Source organism: Phodopus roborovskii, unplaced genomic scaffold, assembly GCF_943737965.1.
Source record: "Phodopus roborovskii unplaced genomic scaffold, PHOROB, whole genome shotgun sequence".
Taxonomy (NCBI): domain Eukaryota; kingdom Metazoa; phylum Chordata; class Mammalia; order Rodentia; family Cricetidae; genus Phodopus; species Phodopus roborovskii.
Window position 1 is genome coordinate 16,154,893 of NW_026126413.1, and position 19,286 is coordinate 16,174,178.

Sequence of the window (19,286 nt, forward strand, 5' to 3'; positions counted from 1 at the left end):
ACTGTTGGATACTACAGTTTACTTTTATTCTTGATGGTAACTGAAATAAAATATAATTTATTGGAAGAAAGATTTCTTACCTACATTAGGAAAAGCAAATGAAAATAGTGAACCTTCATTAAATAAGTATTCAAGTAGTCATTTGATACTTTTATTTAAAGGATATTTTATAATAAGTAATATAACACCTTCTTTTTAAGGATCAATAAATCTGTAAGGGCATGTTTTGAAACAAGAAGTATGTGCCAACCCGTTACTTAATACTGAATTTGAGTCAGTAGAGAATTTATCTATAAGAAATGTTATTTTCCTGAATTTAGTGCATTTCACTTTGTTAATCCTTAGGACTGGAAGTAGTCAAAAAAAAAAAAAAAAAGTTTTTAAAAATGGCCTTTAACTAAAAAAAGTACAAAAATATAGTTTTGTATCTTTTAAAACATGATTTGCATTTTCAGCAAGTATTAAATTTCCAAATGTGAAAAAGTCTCGTGTTATTTTAAGTCCCTTTTACTTTGGATTGTTCAGAACTCATTTTACTTGACAGTGATGTTTATGATGCTGACATCCTCGTAAGGCTTATCTGTTTTGGGATTGACTTTAACATTGGATATCCGCTGTACAACCTCCATTCCTTTAGTCACTCGTCCAAACACGGTGTGCTTATTGTCAAGCCAAGGCTGTATTGGAGAACAAAAGAAAAATGCTGGTAAATGGAACAAATTTCATTAAATCAAATTACGATAATTAAGCAAAATTTAAATTTTACTTAAATTTATTATATATGTAAAATGAAGTGTAATACTTCCTTAACAATGAATACTCAGCTTTTAAAAGTTATCCCTAGTTTATATGGAAAAGATAAAATGCCTTAAGTCATTCCTCAGTGTCCCTGGGGGATTAGGCTGCTCACCATACCACAGAGACAGATGCTAAGGTCTCTTGTTTTATAAAATGGTACAGAGCTTAGAATACCAAATATAAATGTTATACTATTGTTAAATAATATTGTTTAGGAATTATTGACAAAAAAATAGATGCAATCTTTCTTTTTGTATCTGTCTATAGCTGCTTAAATCACTAGATGAGGAAATGATACAAATAGTTGAATTAAATATCTTTATTACTTTAGCCAAAGGGATTTCCATGATATTTGCCAATAAATTACCTTGAATCATTTGAAAATAAGATTTCCTATAAGGGCCCTCAAAATGAGACAATGCAGAATGGTTTAAGAAGATGTACTTTGGTACAATGTGGCTTTGCTACATGTTTCTTCTTCATTACTAAGCTGGGAATATCCACACTGAAAGACTATGAATGTTACATTAGACTATGAGCCTGGCAGATATTTACAAGTACTTTTCTTTTATTGTTTGGTATATAAATTTGTTTATAATGTGTACTTTTTCTGCTTTTGGAGAACTGAATACAAATAGAGCTAAGTAATCTCATATTTAGTTTCATCAAATCTACACTGCAGCTGTTAGGCAAGGTACAACAGAGAGTTCTTCCCAAGCATGCCATTATGATTATGATAGCAGTCTCTTAAGAAATTATATAAAATGTGTTTTAAAATTGAGAATTCAGTGCTGGGTAGTGGTGGCACATGCCTTTAATCCTAGCACTGGGGTGGGGGTAGGGCAGAGGCAGGCATATCTCTGTGAGTTCAAGGCCAGCCTGGTCTACAAATCAAGTTCCAATATAGAGAAACCCTGTTTGAAAAAGACAAAAAACCCCCAAACAAAAAACAAAAAAGGAATTTATACACTCTTAATTTCTCTAGAAGCCAGGCATGGTACCACCCCCGCCAGTACTTTGACAGACGGAAGGTTGGGCCACATAGAAGAACTTGTCTTAAAATATACAAATAAGCTTGGTGGTACTCACACTTTTTTGTTTTATGTGTATAGAATATTCTATCTGCATATATCCCTGCAGGCCAGAAGAGGGCAGCAGATCCCATTACACCATGTAGTTGCTGGGAATTGAACTCAGGACCTCTGGAAGAGTAGTTAGTGCTTTTAACCTCTGAGCCATCTTATCAGCCTCCAAACACACACTTTTAATTCCAGTACCCAGATGGCAGAAGCAGGTGGATCTCTGAGTTCAAGGCCAGCCTGGTCTATAGAGTGAGTTCCAAAACAGCCAGGGCCACACAAATAAACCCTGTCTCAAAAAACCATACATTAATGAATAAATAGCAATAAAAGTTCAAAAGATGAGGAAATTGGCCAAGACAGGTGAAGTAACTTGCTTTAGGTGGCATAAAATTCGTGGTGGCAGAGCAGAGACCTGAAACTTGCGTGTCCTGAACATAGAAATAGAACACTGTACTTCCTACTAGACAGAAATAGTGTTTTCTAAACTCATTTTAAGATGTAAATTCTTTTCTATTTTCAATTTGGAGATATTTAATAGTACAATAAATTCATATTCTTAGATCATAAACCATGGACCTATCATTTATAGATAGTGTAACTCACCGTCGGTACTACCGTTATGAAAAACTGGGATCCATTAGTATTTGATCCAGCATTGGCCATGCTGAGTGTGTATGGTCTGTCATGGCGCAATGTTGAGTGAAATTCATCTTCAAACTCTCCTCCCCATATGCTTTCTCCTCCCATACCAGTACCTGTTGGATCGCCTGTCTGAATCATGAAGCCCTGTTAACAGAAAATATAAAAATATTACCTTGTCTTTTTTACATGTAATAACTCTGTTATGTGTGATTGCACTTTTGTATCTCTCCATCTAGAGTGCTTTGTATTCAGTGAAATCTTCACCGTCTTTATATCATGGTTAGATTAATCCCATAGTAAATTTGTATGTTAGATTTCCATTGCTGAAATCACTACTTATTCAGTGACTGAAATAAAAATGCAAATGTCTTACCATGCAGAAAGATTAAGGATTTACATAGTGTCTTATATTTTATACAATCCTCATCTTGCTGTACAAAGTTCTGGGACCAAGTTCACTCTTCCTCAGGTTCTCAGAGGTTCATGTCATTATAGCCCTTGTATTTTCAAGACCTCTGCCTTATCTAACTACTAAATTAATATATATCCCTTGATGCAGTCTTTACCCTTTCTTTATCTGCTGACAAAGTACTTGAGTATTGTTTCTAAAAAGGTAGCCATGCTTGACTAAACATTCATGACCATCCAGTGCTTTCTTACCTTGTAGTAAAGTATATGTGTTCAAGAGGATTTGGGAGATTTAACTGTTGTTATCCAGAAGCATAATTTTCTTTAAATCACATGAAATTTGTATAACTTACCTTAATGATACGGTGAAATGTATGCCCATTATAATAACCATTTCTGCTGTGCACACAGAAGTTTTCCACTGTCTTGGGACACCTATTATAGAAAAATATGAAATTATTCAGAGTATTTTAAGGTAATGTTTTGAACTCCCGTTCTCTAGTGTTCTCAAGGTCTTCTAAACATGTTGGGATAGTCTTTGTCGTAATAATCTGATCTCATGACAACAGTGGGAAGGGCAGGTATGTAGTAGTATTCTTTTATCTTTACATGCTTATTAATTAATATTTGAGTTTGATAATAGTGCTACTTCAAAGCCATTTAGCAGTTTAAAAACCCAGAGATAGCACCTTAAGATACATACATGCACTCACATATGCCCATGCGTGCATGGTTATATTTATTTCTTGGAAAAGCAATTTTCTTATAAAAACAATGTTATAGTTAATCATTCCTGGACTTATTCACAGAAATGGCATCTTCTAAATTTAACAACTTAAAGTGACAATCACTCAATAAGAATATGAATTTTTTAGCTGGACAGTGGTTGTGCATGCTTTAAATTCCAGCACAGTGGTGGGGATGAGGTGGGGTGGGACTGGGGTAGAGGAAGGTGGATCTCTATGAGTTTGAGGTCAGCTGGGTCCTCAAAGCTACTAAGCTGTTCCAGGACAGCCAGGGCCACACAAAGAAACCCTGCTTTTTTTTTTTTTTTTTTTTTTTTAAAGTTTTTTAGTTACTAATTTCATGAAATTATTTCATGATCATAAAATGTCCCCTAGAGCTGAGAATAGAAGGAGGACTCAAGAGAATCTTGCCTCAAGTACTTGTGCAACAGGTTGAAAGATGCATATGTACCAAGCAGTTGAAAAGGGATTGTTTAAGAATCTACAACTGTCTAGATCTTTGCTTAGTACCAAGTTGTTATATCCAAAATACTTTTGACTGAAAAATATTATAAAAGATACCGTCTTTTAGATCAAGGAAAGCCACAGATAAATAATCCCATTATATTTGATATTAATAATCTATTTTACAAATATTGTAACTGTCCAGAATTCTTTTTGCTGTAAAAGGAATTTAAAGTCCTTATGATTTTCATTAGAATTCACTTTAAAAATTGTCATAGGTTACTAACAAATTGCACCAAAGAAAAATGATTATCCTTACCCGATAAGTTTGCTTTGGGAGAATAGTCTATTAAAAAAGCCCATAAGACCTAGTTGGATGTGCAGTTACTGGTAACAGTAGTATACACTTGTACATCTTTAATTTACCTCCAGTGTTGTTCTTTTCTGTATGGTGTTGGAGACAACAAGAACGCTGTGCATGTGGGGTAACTGTCCTATAATTGGCAGCACTTTCACAGCCATACTTGTTTTCATAATAGTCCTGCATTAAAACTGATCTTTTTCTCTACAAGAATTTATATGTCACAATGCTAAGGATTAGATGTTTTATCCATATAAATTATTTAAAATCCATTAAAGTAACAATTTTAAGTTACTGTCTAAATATACACATTGACATTGATATTCATGTAAGCCAACAAAAATTATACGTACTCAACAGGAAAAAGTTTGATGTGAATGTCTCCCATGCTTGTGTGGACAATGGCACTATCTGAAACTCTTTTTGGTCCTTCAGCTTGAGTAGCTGCCATGACTTCCTCTTTAGAAGGCTTCTCATTAAAAACATCTCGGTCAGAATCTGCACTTTTTGTATCTTCTGGTTCTCGTTTGGTAAACTCAATAAAGAAAATGTGAGTGGTTGAATTGAAAAACTTGTCAAGTAAAAGTTTATAAATAAAATTTTACTTTTAAAGGAAAGAATTCACAAGACACCTGGGTTAACCTCAGAAACCAGGAGCGTAAAATGGAACTATGGGTAAAAGAGAATGGTAGGATACTGGTGATAAGAATGAGGAAAGTGAAAACTGGGGAAGGGAGCTTTATATTGGGGAGAGAGAGGTCAGTACTGAAGGAGAGGGATAAAGTAACAATAAGGATGTTTGAAAAAGCCATAAAGGACCCTTTTTTTTTTAAATTCACCTAAAATTACATATAGTACATACAAGTGTATGCATATATACATAGTTTAAATGAATTTATGCCATTTGGGTTGACAGTGTTACCCCCAATAATCATAGATAAGACTAACAAAAAACTAGTACCAGACATGAGGAATTCCCTTTTGAGTTGTTGGTCACTGAAGAGCAAGAAACCACCAAAACAATGTTGGCTATTGCCACTGCTGATGGTTCCCAGAGGTTGAAGGTAGATCCCTCATGCTGAAGGCTTCATGTACTTTGGATACAGAACTGTGAGGATCTGAGTTGGGTCTGACCTGAAAGCCTCCACCCTAAGGATGAGTTTCCATAGTACTGGAAGAAAGGAAGCAACCAAGAGTCCTACCCAACTGTGACATTTAGGATCTACAATAATAAGTATGGCAAGATATCACTAAGGGTGTAATTCATATTTTGGAGGTAACCATCAGCTGTCTAATTAGACTTAAGGTCTACTCAACACAAGGGAAATATATCTGGTACTGGAAATACAACTTGGGGTAAATGGTCTTGGATCTTACAGGAGAACTACATACCATCACTTCACCAAACCAGCATAGTTTCTGATTGATTCTAAATACCTATCCTTACATCCACAGATAAGTATACCTGTCATTCCTTATCAGAGAAACTTCTCTTTGCAACAAATGGAAACCAGTACAGAAAACTACAACCAGTCAAAATGAGACAGCAACTGATCATGTACTATCCTGTTCCAATGGATATATCTGTAACAAAACTTCTGTATCTTAGGATCAGGGATCATGAAATGGGGACAGGCAGCAGAAACTGTAAGAACCAGAAGACCAGGAAATCCCTAAGATTGTGTGTGCTTCACAGAAACAATAGGGAAGTGTCATTCATGATCACTTCACAATATGGCTACCTAAACAAGACCTGAATAGGTACGATAACAACAGACATGCTAACATGGAATGGTTAAGTCTTTCAGTTCTCCACCCCAACTACAGTCAAAGAAGGAATGTTGGGCACAGAAGAAATAGTTTTCCCCAGGGATAATCTTCTCATTGCTTAAACAATACCAATTAGCTCTGAAATCATATATATTGCAAGTAACACTAAAAGGACTGAGCAAACTGTATTGATACATTTATGCATTTAAATGCATACACACATCCACCTGCCTCTGCCTACTGAGTGCTGGGAGTAAAGGTTTGTGCCATCACCACCAGTGATGATAGTTTTGAGTATATATCAAGAATTATCTTTGATAATTTTAACTTTAGGAGTAGCTAAATTATATATCAAAATAAGGTCAACACTTTCATTTAGCATATATTAATGAGTTTTTAGCTATGTGTCAGAGATTGTATGAAAAAAATCCTCATGTTAAAGAATTTATTTATGGCCAGGTGGTTGTGGTACAAGCCTTTAATCCTAGCACTTGGGAGGTTGGTGGATCTCTTGAGTTTGGCCTACAAAGTGAGTTCCAGGACAGACTCCAAAACTACACAGAGAAACTGTCTGGAAAAACCAAAGCAAAAAAAAAAAAAAAAAAAAAAAAAAAAAAAAAAGGATTTTATGTATGTTAGGTTGGCATAGGGATCCTGCTATTTGATCCATTTATCACTGTTAGCTTGAACCCATCACAGATGCTTACAATCTGTAGACATCTGATGACTGACGTGTACACCATTTGATTGAATTTTGTGTACTTAAAAGTGAAGCCACAGTACTTCATATTAATTGATTTTTAAATCATGTGGAAGACACCAGCTATGTCATAAGATATACCCACTTCTCCCAATTTCTAGTATTGATTTATCCCCCAAAGCATGCTGCATATGATGAAGTAAGCACAGGGAGAGCAGAGCAGCTGCAGGCAACTCAACATCGATATTAGAAGATTTTCAAGGGGAGCTCTGAAGTTTAAATTGAAAGGAAATGTGTGATTGGAAGAAATAATGGCTAAAAATAATTAAAAATAACATTCAATTAATGCAAATAGGGTAATTAGATCTGATGATTAGTGTAGTAAATAAAGAAGGAAGAAGGCTAAAGCTACAAAAGTGATAAAAGCTGCTTGTAGATAAGGGAGGGAGTCTTAGATCTTAGGAAGCTGCTTGCAGTGTAAAGGGTATAATATGCTAGAGTACAGGTCTTTGCACTTCACACTGTCTGCCTAGATGACACTACTATTCATAAAGAGCTTCAAGGATTGAGTTTAGCCCATTTTAGTTCCTCTCCCATTGCTAGGGAGTGGTTGAAGGGCTTTATGTGAGGAAGGTAAGTAAATGATCATGAGTAACAACTCCAGCAAGAGGCAGCCTAGTTCTCCAAGGGAAGGGAGAGATTCATCAGGAATATATCACTTCAATATAGCACTATTGCAGTGAAGGAAAGTCAAGGAAATACATTTAGAGAAAGAAATTATACAGGTTCTGGGAAATCTATTATATTCACATGAAAAGTTAAAAACAATAGTAAAAAACCCACAGTAAAAACTGTTATAGACACAATTATGAATTTAATTATTAGTTTCCTATTGTCATAAGAAGTGCTAGAAGACAGATGGGAAACATTTTAAACAAAATGAAAAAGAATACAGAGTATTAAAAAATCAATTCCTAGTTTAAAATCCTACAGTGCTGTTGTAGGCTGGGGCTTCAGTTATTCAGAAGGTTTGCCAGCAGTGCCAACATGCTCAAGAAAACACAACAATGTGATCACCATTTCCTAGAATACCACATACCATATAAAATCGATTCTTTTTGAAAGACGTACAGACGATTGTTGGGTCAGCTTGAACATTCTGAAGAACAGGGTTTTCAGAAGCTTTCATTTCTATAGTAGTTGCAGCTCGATGCTTTTTGGCTATTCCCTGAAACAATGCCAGTTGCATCACTCTAATATTTTCTTGCTTACCTAAGATTCGCACACATCTGGAAAAATAAAAAAATATTTAATATAATACAATTGCCAGAATTAGGCTAAGAAGATAGCTCAATGGATAAATTGATTTGTAAGACCAAGGACACACAAGGACGGACGGACAGACGGACGGACACACACACACACACACACACACATGCGCGCGCGCATTCATTAATGTAATCACCCCTCTGTACTCATAGATTCTGTATCTTAGATCCAAACTTCAACATTGAAAATGTTTTCAATTGACTATACTGAACACGTATACTTTTTTTATGAGTAATCTACACATAATTAAAATATAAAAGCACATACATGTTATATGAGGGAATACTTGATTGAGTATCGTTAGAGTTTGGAATCCACAAGTATCCTGCTACAACACCATGTGAGATATTCACCCTGTCTGCACCTGTGGCATAGACCACGCCCATTTGGGGTGGAGACAGGGCCAGACTTGACCTGCGGGAACTAAGGCTGAGGAGCTTAGAGAGCTCTCTGGCTTGCAGCAAAGGGACAGGAGTACAAAGGGAGGCATCCTTGGGACAAGGAACCTGCTGGTGTTCATCTGTCTATGTTGTAAGTCATTTCTCCCTGAATAAACATCTATTCGTCCTATTTGTTTCTTCTGATCCTTATTAAACATCAATAACCATAGATACCAAAGGTTGAGTGTACCTTTTTAACCTATTCCTGTTACTCAAATCTTTTACAAGTTTTTAATGATTTTATACTACCAAGAACTATAAATCTGTTTATATGTAGCAATGTAAAACACAAGAATTTTCTCAAAATATTCTCTAAATTCTTTTCTTTACATTCAGGCATATCACCTGATTTAGATATTCTGTACTAATACCAAATGGGCTATTTGCACAAAAGAGTTACTGTGGTTTGTGCATTCTAGCTCTGCCTTTCTGTCTAGCATGATATGATGCTGAATTCTGTGGTTAAAATATTTGGCAACATTTAATACAAGCCTGGCTAATTTAAATCAATAAGAAAAACAAACTGAAACTTGTTAAAAAAAAAAAAAAAAAAAAAACCCAAAAAACCCCACCCAAACCCTGAAACTAAGCATATCTTCTATTCCTTTTTACAAATACAAGTGGAACCTTTTTACATAAGATTATAAACAACTAAGAGACCATAGAAAAATCCAGTCAAAACATTGGCTAATTTTAGGCTTTTGGGACCTTTCCACTTTCTCTGGAACAAACAAACCTCCCATTGTTTCCTGATAACTGCATTTAAAATATATACAAATCATGCTGAAACTTACCGATTTGTTTCTACATTTATAACTTTAATGCCCAGCATTGTTCCATATAGAACGAAGTGTCCAGTTTCATCAAATATGATATTAATTAATCTTACAGCATCCACCTTTTCCAGCTCACGTTCTACAGCCATTCGCCGTCCAAACTCCATGTCTGGTAATTGTTGTCTCATCTGCTGCAGTTCAGTAAACATCTAGGAAATAAGCTATGAATTAACAAAAAAAACTACATACATATATACTCACACATACATACATAAATTGTGACAGTGAGCACTGAATAGAAACAACAGAGAATCACTGCGATTTTAAATATTCATATAATTTAAGAAACAACCCTAAACCCTATAAGCATATTAAAAAGGTCTTTGTCAAGTTCAATCATAAATAGTAGTTCAAGGCCAACATGACTGTTCTCAGCTATAATTCTAGCAGTCTGAAGGCTGAGGCAGGAACACTGTGAATGTTAGCCCAGCCTGGGCCACAGTATGAAACCCAGTCTCAAACAAAACAACATACAAATAAAAATCTGTATTTTAGGTGTGTGGAGCTTATTTGTAAATTAAGTGTTAAGGTCCTGAGGTTGATCCCTGTTACCTCCCCCACCCAACATAGTACAATAATAGCAATTGGTCTTCTAATTTAAGAAACAGTTGATTTATATAACAAATGATTTCTTTACAGGACTAACCCTGGCCTTTAAAAGCCTCAGAGTAGCACTTTCAATGAAATATAATGTTAAGTCCCATAAGTAATTTAAAATTTTAGTAGGCATATTAAAGTTTTTAAAAAAGCAGAATTTATTTTCTTCAATCAAATACACAAATATTAACATTTCTATAACAGCTTATAATACTGAGATGACTTAAGTTGTTGCTTTGGAATATTATGTGTATAGTATTTTTGGTGTATCTCTACTTGGTCTAAATACATTTAAGCAGTCAAGTTACATAGCCTACACCTGTAGTCCCAACATTTGGGAAGATGAGGCAGAGAATAGCCTGGGCTACATAGGAAGTTCCAGATCAGCACAGATGACAGATGAATCCACATCTCCTCACTTTCCCGAAACAAAAACTTGAGTCACATAAATAAGCAGCTATTTATGTCAAGCAATACAGCTACACATAACCTGTGAAGTCCTGTATGAGGGTCATGAAAAGATCATATGGCAAATACTAAATTTTGTCGAATAACTTTTAAAGGGTTTTTATTTGTGCGTGAGTGTGTCTATGTGAATGTGCATGTGCGCATCGGTGTCTGAGGGGCCAGAAGAAATGGAAGGTCTGGAGCTGCGGTTATAGGTAGTTGTGAAATGTCTAACACAGCTATTGGCAACTGAATTTGGGTCCTGTGCAAGAACAGTAAAGACTCCTGACCATTGAGTGATCCCTCAAGTCCCCGGTTGAGTAACTCTTAATATCTTGCTATATCAAAGTCATGAAATCAGAAACTTTTTCAAGTTATTTTGATAAGAGCATTTAAGATTACTATTAGATAAATGTGTTTAAGAAGAAAATTGTTTTTATAGGTACCCTTTATAGTCTGGAAATTTGGTTTCTTTTGATATTTAAAATTTTCAAGATATAGGTTATAACATGAATACCTCGTGTTAGTACTTCCATGAGCCTTATAGAAGATAGGGTCTTGTTATTTAGCATTTCAGACATGTAGGACATCGAAATTCAAAGCTAACTTTTTATTATGGATGATAATAAGCTGAACTTACATAACATTTATTTATATATGTTTCATGTTTGCTAACTAAAACTTTAACTTTTTCTTGAGAAAGAAAAATATATAAAACTAGGAAAACAAGAGGTATGTTAAAGTCTGAGGCATGAATGCACAACCTTACAGAACAGATTTCTTGTCTCTGGTTACTGTTATTTATGTGTCCAAAATTGCCTAGAATGCTGTACTACTTTTTAGTAGTAGGAGAGATTCATGGTTATTTTTGCTGAAGACTGAGCTTTCAAGATGTAAGTTCTACAGCTACCCATCTATCCATATACATGCATTTCATAAATATATATCCAATTTGGTAAACACCTCTACGAATCTTTTTTATAATATTCTGGCATTCAAAGCATGGCCTTTGTGATGCACAACTGTATGGACATATGAAGTGAACCTGCTAAATGTAAAACTTCACATTTACTCTCTGTTCAACTACAAAAAATATATATTTATATATATACCCTTGTAGAATGTGGGAGTCCAGTTATTCTACTTTCTGTACATACACTTACACTTATGTTTGGTATTGCAAGTACTTAGTTTAACTGATATGGGTCCTTCTTCTGCCAAACTCTCATTCTGAATCTCAATTTTTGTCATAGCTTTATTCCTGATCTCTTCACTTCCCTCTTGTCACCTCAATAAATGCTGGAGAATAATGGAGAAACATCACACAATGCAGGAAGAACATCAATCCAAGATTGCCGACAACTGAGTAGTAGCTTTAATGTGTAAGAGAAAATAGCCATCAATACACATGTCTAGAGAGAAAAATATCATCTATGAAATAGCAAACACATAAAAACTATTAGAAAAGCAAAATCTGATTTAATTGCACTTACACTTAATGATTCATCAAAGACTCTCATGAGTTTTCCAGTTAAAAACCTGAAAATTCTAACTTTTCTATCTGATCCAATGGTTGCTATTTTCTTCCCATCAGGTGAAAAGCATATGCTGGTTGGATAAGCCTTACACTTGGCAAACTCATATAAATCCGTGTCAGTTTTATATTCCCAGTTCACATTTTTAGGGAATTTGTATTCATGAGGAGGTCCAGTCCAGTACTCGATCATTCCAGATTTGTCTGAAGAAACCACTGCTTTATAAACTGGGTTTAGTCTTATTTGAGTAAGAGGTGATACATGGAGTTTGTCAAAAATATGAAGTGGCTGGTTATCTCCTCGACCATCATAAATGAAAATTTTTCCTGTACTCTTCTCAGAAGCAGCAACTGAAGATATGGCATCTCCTGGGCAATATATCCACTCACATTGTCCAGGAAAATAGCTAAAGCAGTTAAAGGTTGAGGAGGAGAAAAAGAAATGTCAATACAACGAGCACTCCTCCCTATACCATTACTAAACTCAAAATGTCCCAGTCGACCAGTTGGCAGAATGGGATTCTTGCCTTAAATGTATGTAGTATAATAGCTACTAAACTTCTTTTTATTCTTTTTTTTCCTTACAGTGCTAGGAATTGACTCTAGTATCTTTTGCATATTAAGTGCTCTATCTTTAACTATATCCTAGTACTTAATTTTCTCTTTAATGTCATCAATATAATGATAATAATGTATGATGATACCCAATCACAAGAACAGAACTGCATACTTATTTCTGTTGGGTAGATAGGGAAACTTAATCGTATCTGGGCCTTAAGGTGTTCTAAGCACTGGGTATCTGTAAAACAGTTTATGTATAGTTTTTCAATGGGCTCGCATTAAATCCATTCTTAAAGCATTTATAATCAAAATATTTAGGTCCCGACTATGCTCATAAGAAGCTACTATCTATCTTCACATTAAAACTGTATGTAAGCACTGGGGATGTTATATGATGAACAATGTGCAAAAGAATTTGATACATTTAATCTACATATCAAACTTATAATATGTGCTGTCTTCTGCAAAGTAGTCATTTGAAATTTACACTGTTATACCAACCACCATGGTGTTGAGGATCAAGACCTTTTTTGAATTCTTCATTTTAGAGTTTCTATCAGTTCCTGAAATAGATTATTTTGGGTATTCTCAAAGAGCTAATGTTCAAATATTTGTTATTTTTTTTTAAATAGCAAATGTCAGGGGAAACAAAGTGGGGAATAAAAGATAAAATCAAATTAGGTAATGGCATTTATAACCAAAAAGAAAGAAAAGAAATCTAACCAAATAAAGTAATACTGGTTTTCTGATTTCAAAAGAAATTCCTAACTTTAGATTTGAATTATAGACATAATTCAGTCCATAGTAGGACTTTTTGGATAGTGTTTAGGAGTCAATTAAGTTTAAATGAGATTATAAGGTGGTGTCTTAATCTGATAAGCCCATGGCCTCCTCGGAAGAAGACAGGCCCCACTCCTTCTTTAACTGAGTAAAGAAACAGTAAGAAGCCAGGAAGAGCCCTCATAAGAAATGAAAATGCTGGCATTGGACCTTGGGTTTCCAAGACTCTACAGTTGAGGAGGGAAAAGCTTGTTTTTTAAAAGTTGCCTAATTTAAGGTCTTTTGTTATTGTCACTCAAGCAAAGCAAGTTCCCAAACATTCTGATATGGTATGACTTTTAAGCTGACATTTACTTAGATATGTATAATTTTAGCATGTTATCTCTTAAAAAGCCATGCTTAAAATTAAAACAAAGCACAGGTTTAAATACTGTGCCATTCGACCACATTGCTTGCACATCAATATCGGTACACTCTGAAGTTTAAAATACCAGCAAATTCTATACTTATCTATAAACCACATAAAAGCACAATTTTGTATCTTCAAAGTAAGTAGGATATAGCAAGGAAGTTAATCTAACTATCAACAGTTGGACATGATGAGTCTGTCAACTTAGTAAGTGGTGGTATTAGCTGGATATGGTGATACTGTTTGAAAATTTGTGTTAATGAGAAAAACCAGAGTAGAAGCTTCCAAATGTTACAAGGATTTTCCCATGTAAAACCCCAAATAGTGAGGTAATTTATTCTGTTCAAAAGTAACCTATGAAATGGTGGAGTTTTGTTTACAATTATTTTACTAAGTTAAATACACACACACACACACACACACACTATACATACTTCATAGGAAACTTACCCAAGCTTCAGCATATTGATCATGTCAAAGTTCACTACATCAAACACCTTCATTGCTTTATCATCACCCACAGAACAGAACAATGCTCCCTCAGAGCTAACAGCAATACTCTCAATTATTCCTATTTAAAAAAAAAAAATCAAACATTTGAATAAATACAAACAAAATAAATGTGCCTGGCTCAAAAAAATAGCCCCACAATATTTTGAAGGAAATTTTAATTAGTACAGTTTAAACAGGAGCTACAAAAAAATATGAAATTCTTACCAAGATGACTACGAAAATGTTTAACAAACTCAATTCCTTCTTCTATTTTTTTCCAAAACTTAACATGTCCATCATGACTGGCAGTGATAATAAAATCTGTCCTGTATATATAAAATTTTTGAAGTTAATTTCCAAAATACATCTCTGAGAAATTTCAAAGCAGATTCACTGACAGTAATTGACTACTTCAATAATAGGGGTTTTTTTTTTTTTTGCTTTGCTTTTTTAAAGACAAGTTCTCACTACATGACAAGCTAATAACTTCATACTACGTACAGTTCATACTAGTCTTAAGGTTTTATTGTTTTGACTGTGTTTTTAAACTGTCCTTTACACTGACCATTGTAGGAATAATAGCAACTACTGTTCATTTCAAGAGGTGAGTTTATACTTGAATGAGGACTTAACATTAGGTGAATAGACAGACAGACAGACAGCTGTGCCTGGTGCAGAAATGAAGGAGGATCCCACACTACTTTCACATACAGAAAAAGTCAAACATAATTTTGGTTAAGAATCAAAAAGATTTTGAACAGAATTTTTTCCTATCAAGCATTATAAAAACGAAACCATTTGTTGAGCACAGTTTTGTTCACACTACACTACATCCATGGTGAATGGCTTTAGATTTACTTAACCGCAAAACCACATACATACACATACAAACAAAACCTTACTGTTAAACTCTACAGCTTTGGGCTAAAAAGCAAGTCTGATTTAGGAGAAAAATCAATGCCAATATCTATAAATTGCTTTAAACATCAACAAATTTGAACTGTACTTGGTCAGAATTATTCTATTATAATATGAAGAAATGTACATTTGAAATGCAATTCATTTTAAGAAATCATGAGTAGACTGTTCTGAAGTATTTTGATCACTGTCAATATCATCCAAGTCCCAATTACAACTCATTAAAATTTCTACATGAGCCTTCGATTCTCCCGTACCCATTTTCGTCCTATTTTAAATCATTCATCTGAGTACAGGTTCAAAATCCAAATAAGGAATAGAAATCTGGAATTTAGACCTATCATTTTTTTTTCTTTAGCTTCTTCTGCCACTTATCCTTTTTATTCTGCAGATCTCTCACCTATAAAATGAAAATTTTATGACTTTAAAAACTGTTAAGATAAATCAGGTAATGAATGAAATAAATTACAAGAGTATCTAGACACAGAATGAGTCTAGATATTAGCTGTGATAATACTGGTTCATCCATTACTCATTTTTACCATCACATATACATTACATATATTAGGATGTTCTATTTATAGGATGTTTTCTTTTTTATAAGAAAACATGCAAGGGGTGTTCAAGTACTATGGAACTTGCAGAATTAAATCTATAAAATCCCCAAATTCTGTAAATCCACTCATAATTAAGCTTTAGATTTTTTTTTTTCTGAATGTATAATATGAATTACTGGAGAGATAGCTCAGTAGTAAAGAGCAGTGGCTGCTCTTTCAGAAGACCTGGGTTCAATTCCCAGCACCTATATGGTGGTTTACAAAGGCCTATAAGTAGTCCAGTTCCTAAGAGATTGGATGTCCTTTTTAGATTCTGTAGGAACCAGGTAGAGCAGACATTTGCAAAACACTCACACACATATAATAAAATTAAAACATTACAAATAAAGAGGATACACTTACTTGGTGCATACCACATGTGTGATCACATCTCTGTGCATGTAACTGCGCTCATACATGGATGCACTGGGGAGATTATCAAGATAGACTCTTTCAAACTCTAGAACTGGGGGAGGGGGTAAAAATTATACTTAATGAATGAAATTAACATGTTATTTAGAATTTTGTAAACTTTCTATTCTCTTCTAAACTTTAATTTTTCAATCAACAAATGAGATAAAATACAGTATGTTGTATCAGTTATATCATTATTTCACAAATTACTACGCTAGGTTCTCAGGGATTCTATGGATACTGTTTCTTGATTTTTATGTCTGTGCCATTGTACACCGTGTGTGCACAAGTACCCAGCAAGGCCAAAAGAGGGTGCCAGATCCATCTGAGCTAGAATTACAGGTGGTTTATGAGCTGCCTCATGTGGGTGCTGGGAATCAAACAGGTCTGGAAGAGTAGTAAGCGCTTCTAATGACTGAGTTATACGTCTAGCTCCCATTTCAAAGGTTTTGATAATTGTGAACAGTTCTGGCTTAATATAAAGGTTCAGAGACTTAAAGCCTTATGAAAATATCACAATCTCCACAACCACATGGATTCCAGTTTCTATTGTTAATTTAACTAAAAAGCTAACCGATGTTTGTAAGATGTGTATTTATTTTTAAGGCAGCAACCCCCTATTGCCATTGAACAGGAACTGAAGCATGAATACAAAACTAAACGCTTAGATGTTTAGAGCTGAGGAAATCCTAGCAAATCTAGTTGGGTGCACCTGAGGAATTTTTCTAGCAGTATACCACCTGGCAAAATGGAAAATTAGGACTAATTTTACTGGTAAAATCAATTTTAAAAAAGGTACTGTTTCCAAATGATCAAACATTCCTATATAAAGTTGGTAAATTAAACATGACAAACCATTAGATTCCTGTACTGCTACATAGCACACTCAAAATTTTATGTCTGGTAAACTACTTTCCATTAACTTTTTGAGTAACAGAATCCCCATTTCTATGTGTGCCTATTAACATTCGATTAAAAGGTCTTTCTCACATTCCTCTGTAGTGACCACATGGGCTACATAAAGGGATAAGGTCCAAGTGTTTCGTGATAATAAGAAATGTCCTTAAAATGTTTCCCTTTCTTCCCTTCTTTAGTTTTCAGCTTGGAGCTAGACTATCAATGCTGTAATTCTAAGAACTCATGACAATGAAAATGAGGGCTATGCACTTGTCAAGTTTGGGCAAAAGGTGCCTAGGAACTCTTGGAGTCTCACATGAATCCTGGGTTGCTTATTTTGGCACTTTTCAACATAAAAGTAGTATTCCATTATCGTTTTAATGCCACTGTTGGGAGCATTCTGTAATAAATTTTATCCTATCTGTTCCACATAGCTTTCATTGTTAATTCCTTTGAATATGTTCAAGGGAACATGGACATATAGAAGAGAGAGATGGGTGAGCTGCTCAGACAGTAAAGGTGTTTTGCCCACGTCCGGGACCTGAGTTCAATCCTTGGAACCCACACAAAGGTAGAAGTAGAGAAACAACTCCACAGGGCTGGCCTCTGGCCTCCACTCTTATAGCACGGTGTGTGTGTTCCTACCTCTCTGACCCCATCAGCACACACAATAACAACTACAAAAAGTAAGTGCCATGAAGGCAAAGGTTGCTGTGGTAAACACTGCAGGGGAAAAAAAAAAAAAAGGAACTAAAAAGTTGTCATTAGACAATACTCAACAACCACTGCACCTAAAACCTAGAAGGCTATGTGTTAAAAAGCTAGCCTGGTTAAAGGAGCTACTACTGACACACACAGACACACACACACCTGGTTAAAGGAGCTATACTACTCACACACACACACCGAGCACATTTAGGAAATAACAGCAAAATTTAATTTATCCTGTTTCCAACCCTAAAAAAAATTCAAACCCAGCAAACATAAGAAACATCCCCTAGGTTCTGAAGAGTCATTAGTAGATGAGTCAGGGCTGAGGACTGAAGTCCTTATGATTCTGAGAAAGCCATACTCCTTCCCCCACACCTGCTCATCAAGATTTAGGGATCCCAACTTTACGCGGCAGCTGCGAGGTCAACAGAAACACACAAACACAGAAGTCGAAATTCGAGTTGTGGCACCTACGGCAGCCGGTCAGGGACCAACGGCGTTAGCTATTTTTGAAAACGCAGCTCCATCAAGTGTGGAGCAGAGGCCGTGCGTTCCAAGCGCACAAGCCCGCGACCTCACTCCCGCCGGCGAGCGCGCTCCGCACCGACCCGCGCAGGCCGCCAGCGCGGCCCCCAGCTCGCTCTCGGCCGGCTCCGCACCCACCTTTCCGCCTCTTGGCCAGGGTGGCCTCCACCGGTAAAGGCCCAACCCAGCGCTCTCCATCCTCGTCCTCGTTCTCTTCGCTCCCCGCCGCCGCCGCCGCCGCCGCCAGTTCCCGCTCGCCGGGCTCCGCTCTGTCTCGATCCTCCGGGTCCCGGCGCCTCCGCCTCCTCTGCTGAGACTCGCTGCCGCTCTCCGCCGCCATGTTGCCCGACGCGTCAGAGAGGCGCGACACCCGAGCGGCGGCGGCGCAGCCCTTCCGGCGGCGGCAGAGGCCGTTTCCTGATTGGCTGGGCTGAGCCGGCGCGGATCCAATCAGAAAGCAGCGCGCGCAAACGACGCGGCCCGGCTGCTTTGAAGGGAAGGAGGGAGGAGGCCGCCCGGTGCCGGCGGGCGGTGAAGCTGGCTCTGGCCCGGTGAGCGGGGTCGGGGAGCGCAGTGACAGCCCCAGTTTTCTGTCGAGGATGGTAGCTCGTGGGTTTGGGGGTCCCAGGACCCCCCCATACCGGATGCTTACTGCCTGGGAACTGGACGCCCCGCTCCACTCAGCCTCCCGGGCCAGCGGCGTTCCAGAACCTACGGGGGTGTCCCAGAAGCCGAGGGGAGGGCGGGGTTGAAAGGAGCTTTGTGTTAAAAAGAACGAAGCAGATCTCCATCAGCCAGAATATATATTGGCTTTACTCTAATTTGTAAGGTGGACTCCCATTATTAGAA

At 36.4% G+C, this 19,286-nt stretch overlaps 1 protein-coding gene across 1 annotated transcript; it reads right to left on the reverse strand.

The window, feature by feature from the left end:
* Positions 1–137: 137 nt before the first annotated feature.
* Positions 138–18,792, reverse strand: Ppwd1 (peptidylprolyl isomerase domain and WD repeat containing 1). The gene is made up of 11 exons (XM_051182883.1): positions 18,576–18,792; positions 16,254–16,356; positions 14,602–14,702; positions 14,335–14,455; positions 12,094–12,541; positions 9,515–9,705; positions 8,051–8,240; positions 4,835–5,016; positions 3,284–3,365; positions 2,484–2,666; positions 138–677 (listed from the first exon to the last, which is right to left on the reverse strand). The coding sequence occupies exons 1-11, from the start codon at positions 18,775–18,777 to the stop codon at positions 534–536; spliced, it is 1,947 nt and encodes a 648-aa protein (XP_051038840.1). The 5' UTR covers positions 18,778–18,792; the 3' UTR covers positions 138–533.
* Between the last annotated feature and the right edge of the window lie 494 nt (positions 18,793–19,286).

What these genes read in the sequence shown, in the direction of transcription:
- Ppwd1 (XM_051182883.1), bottom strand. Translation starts at nt 18,777, where the DNA reads ATGGCGGCGGAGAGCGGCAGCGAGTCTCAGCAGAGGAGGCGGAGGCGC. An exon ending in ACACATGTGGTATGCACCAA is followed by an intron (nt 14,703 to 16,253) that starts GTAAGTGTATCC and finishes TTATATATACAG; the next exon opens with GACAGATTTTATTATCACTG. An exon ending in ATCAATATGCTGAAGCTTGG is followed by an intron (nt 12,542 to 14,334) that starts GTAAGTTTCCTA and finishes TAACTGCTTTAG; the next exon opens with CTATTTTCCTGGACAATGTG.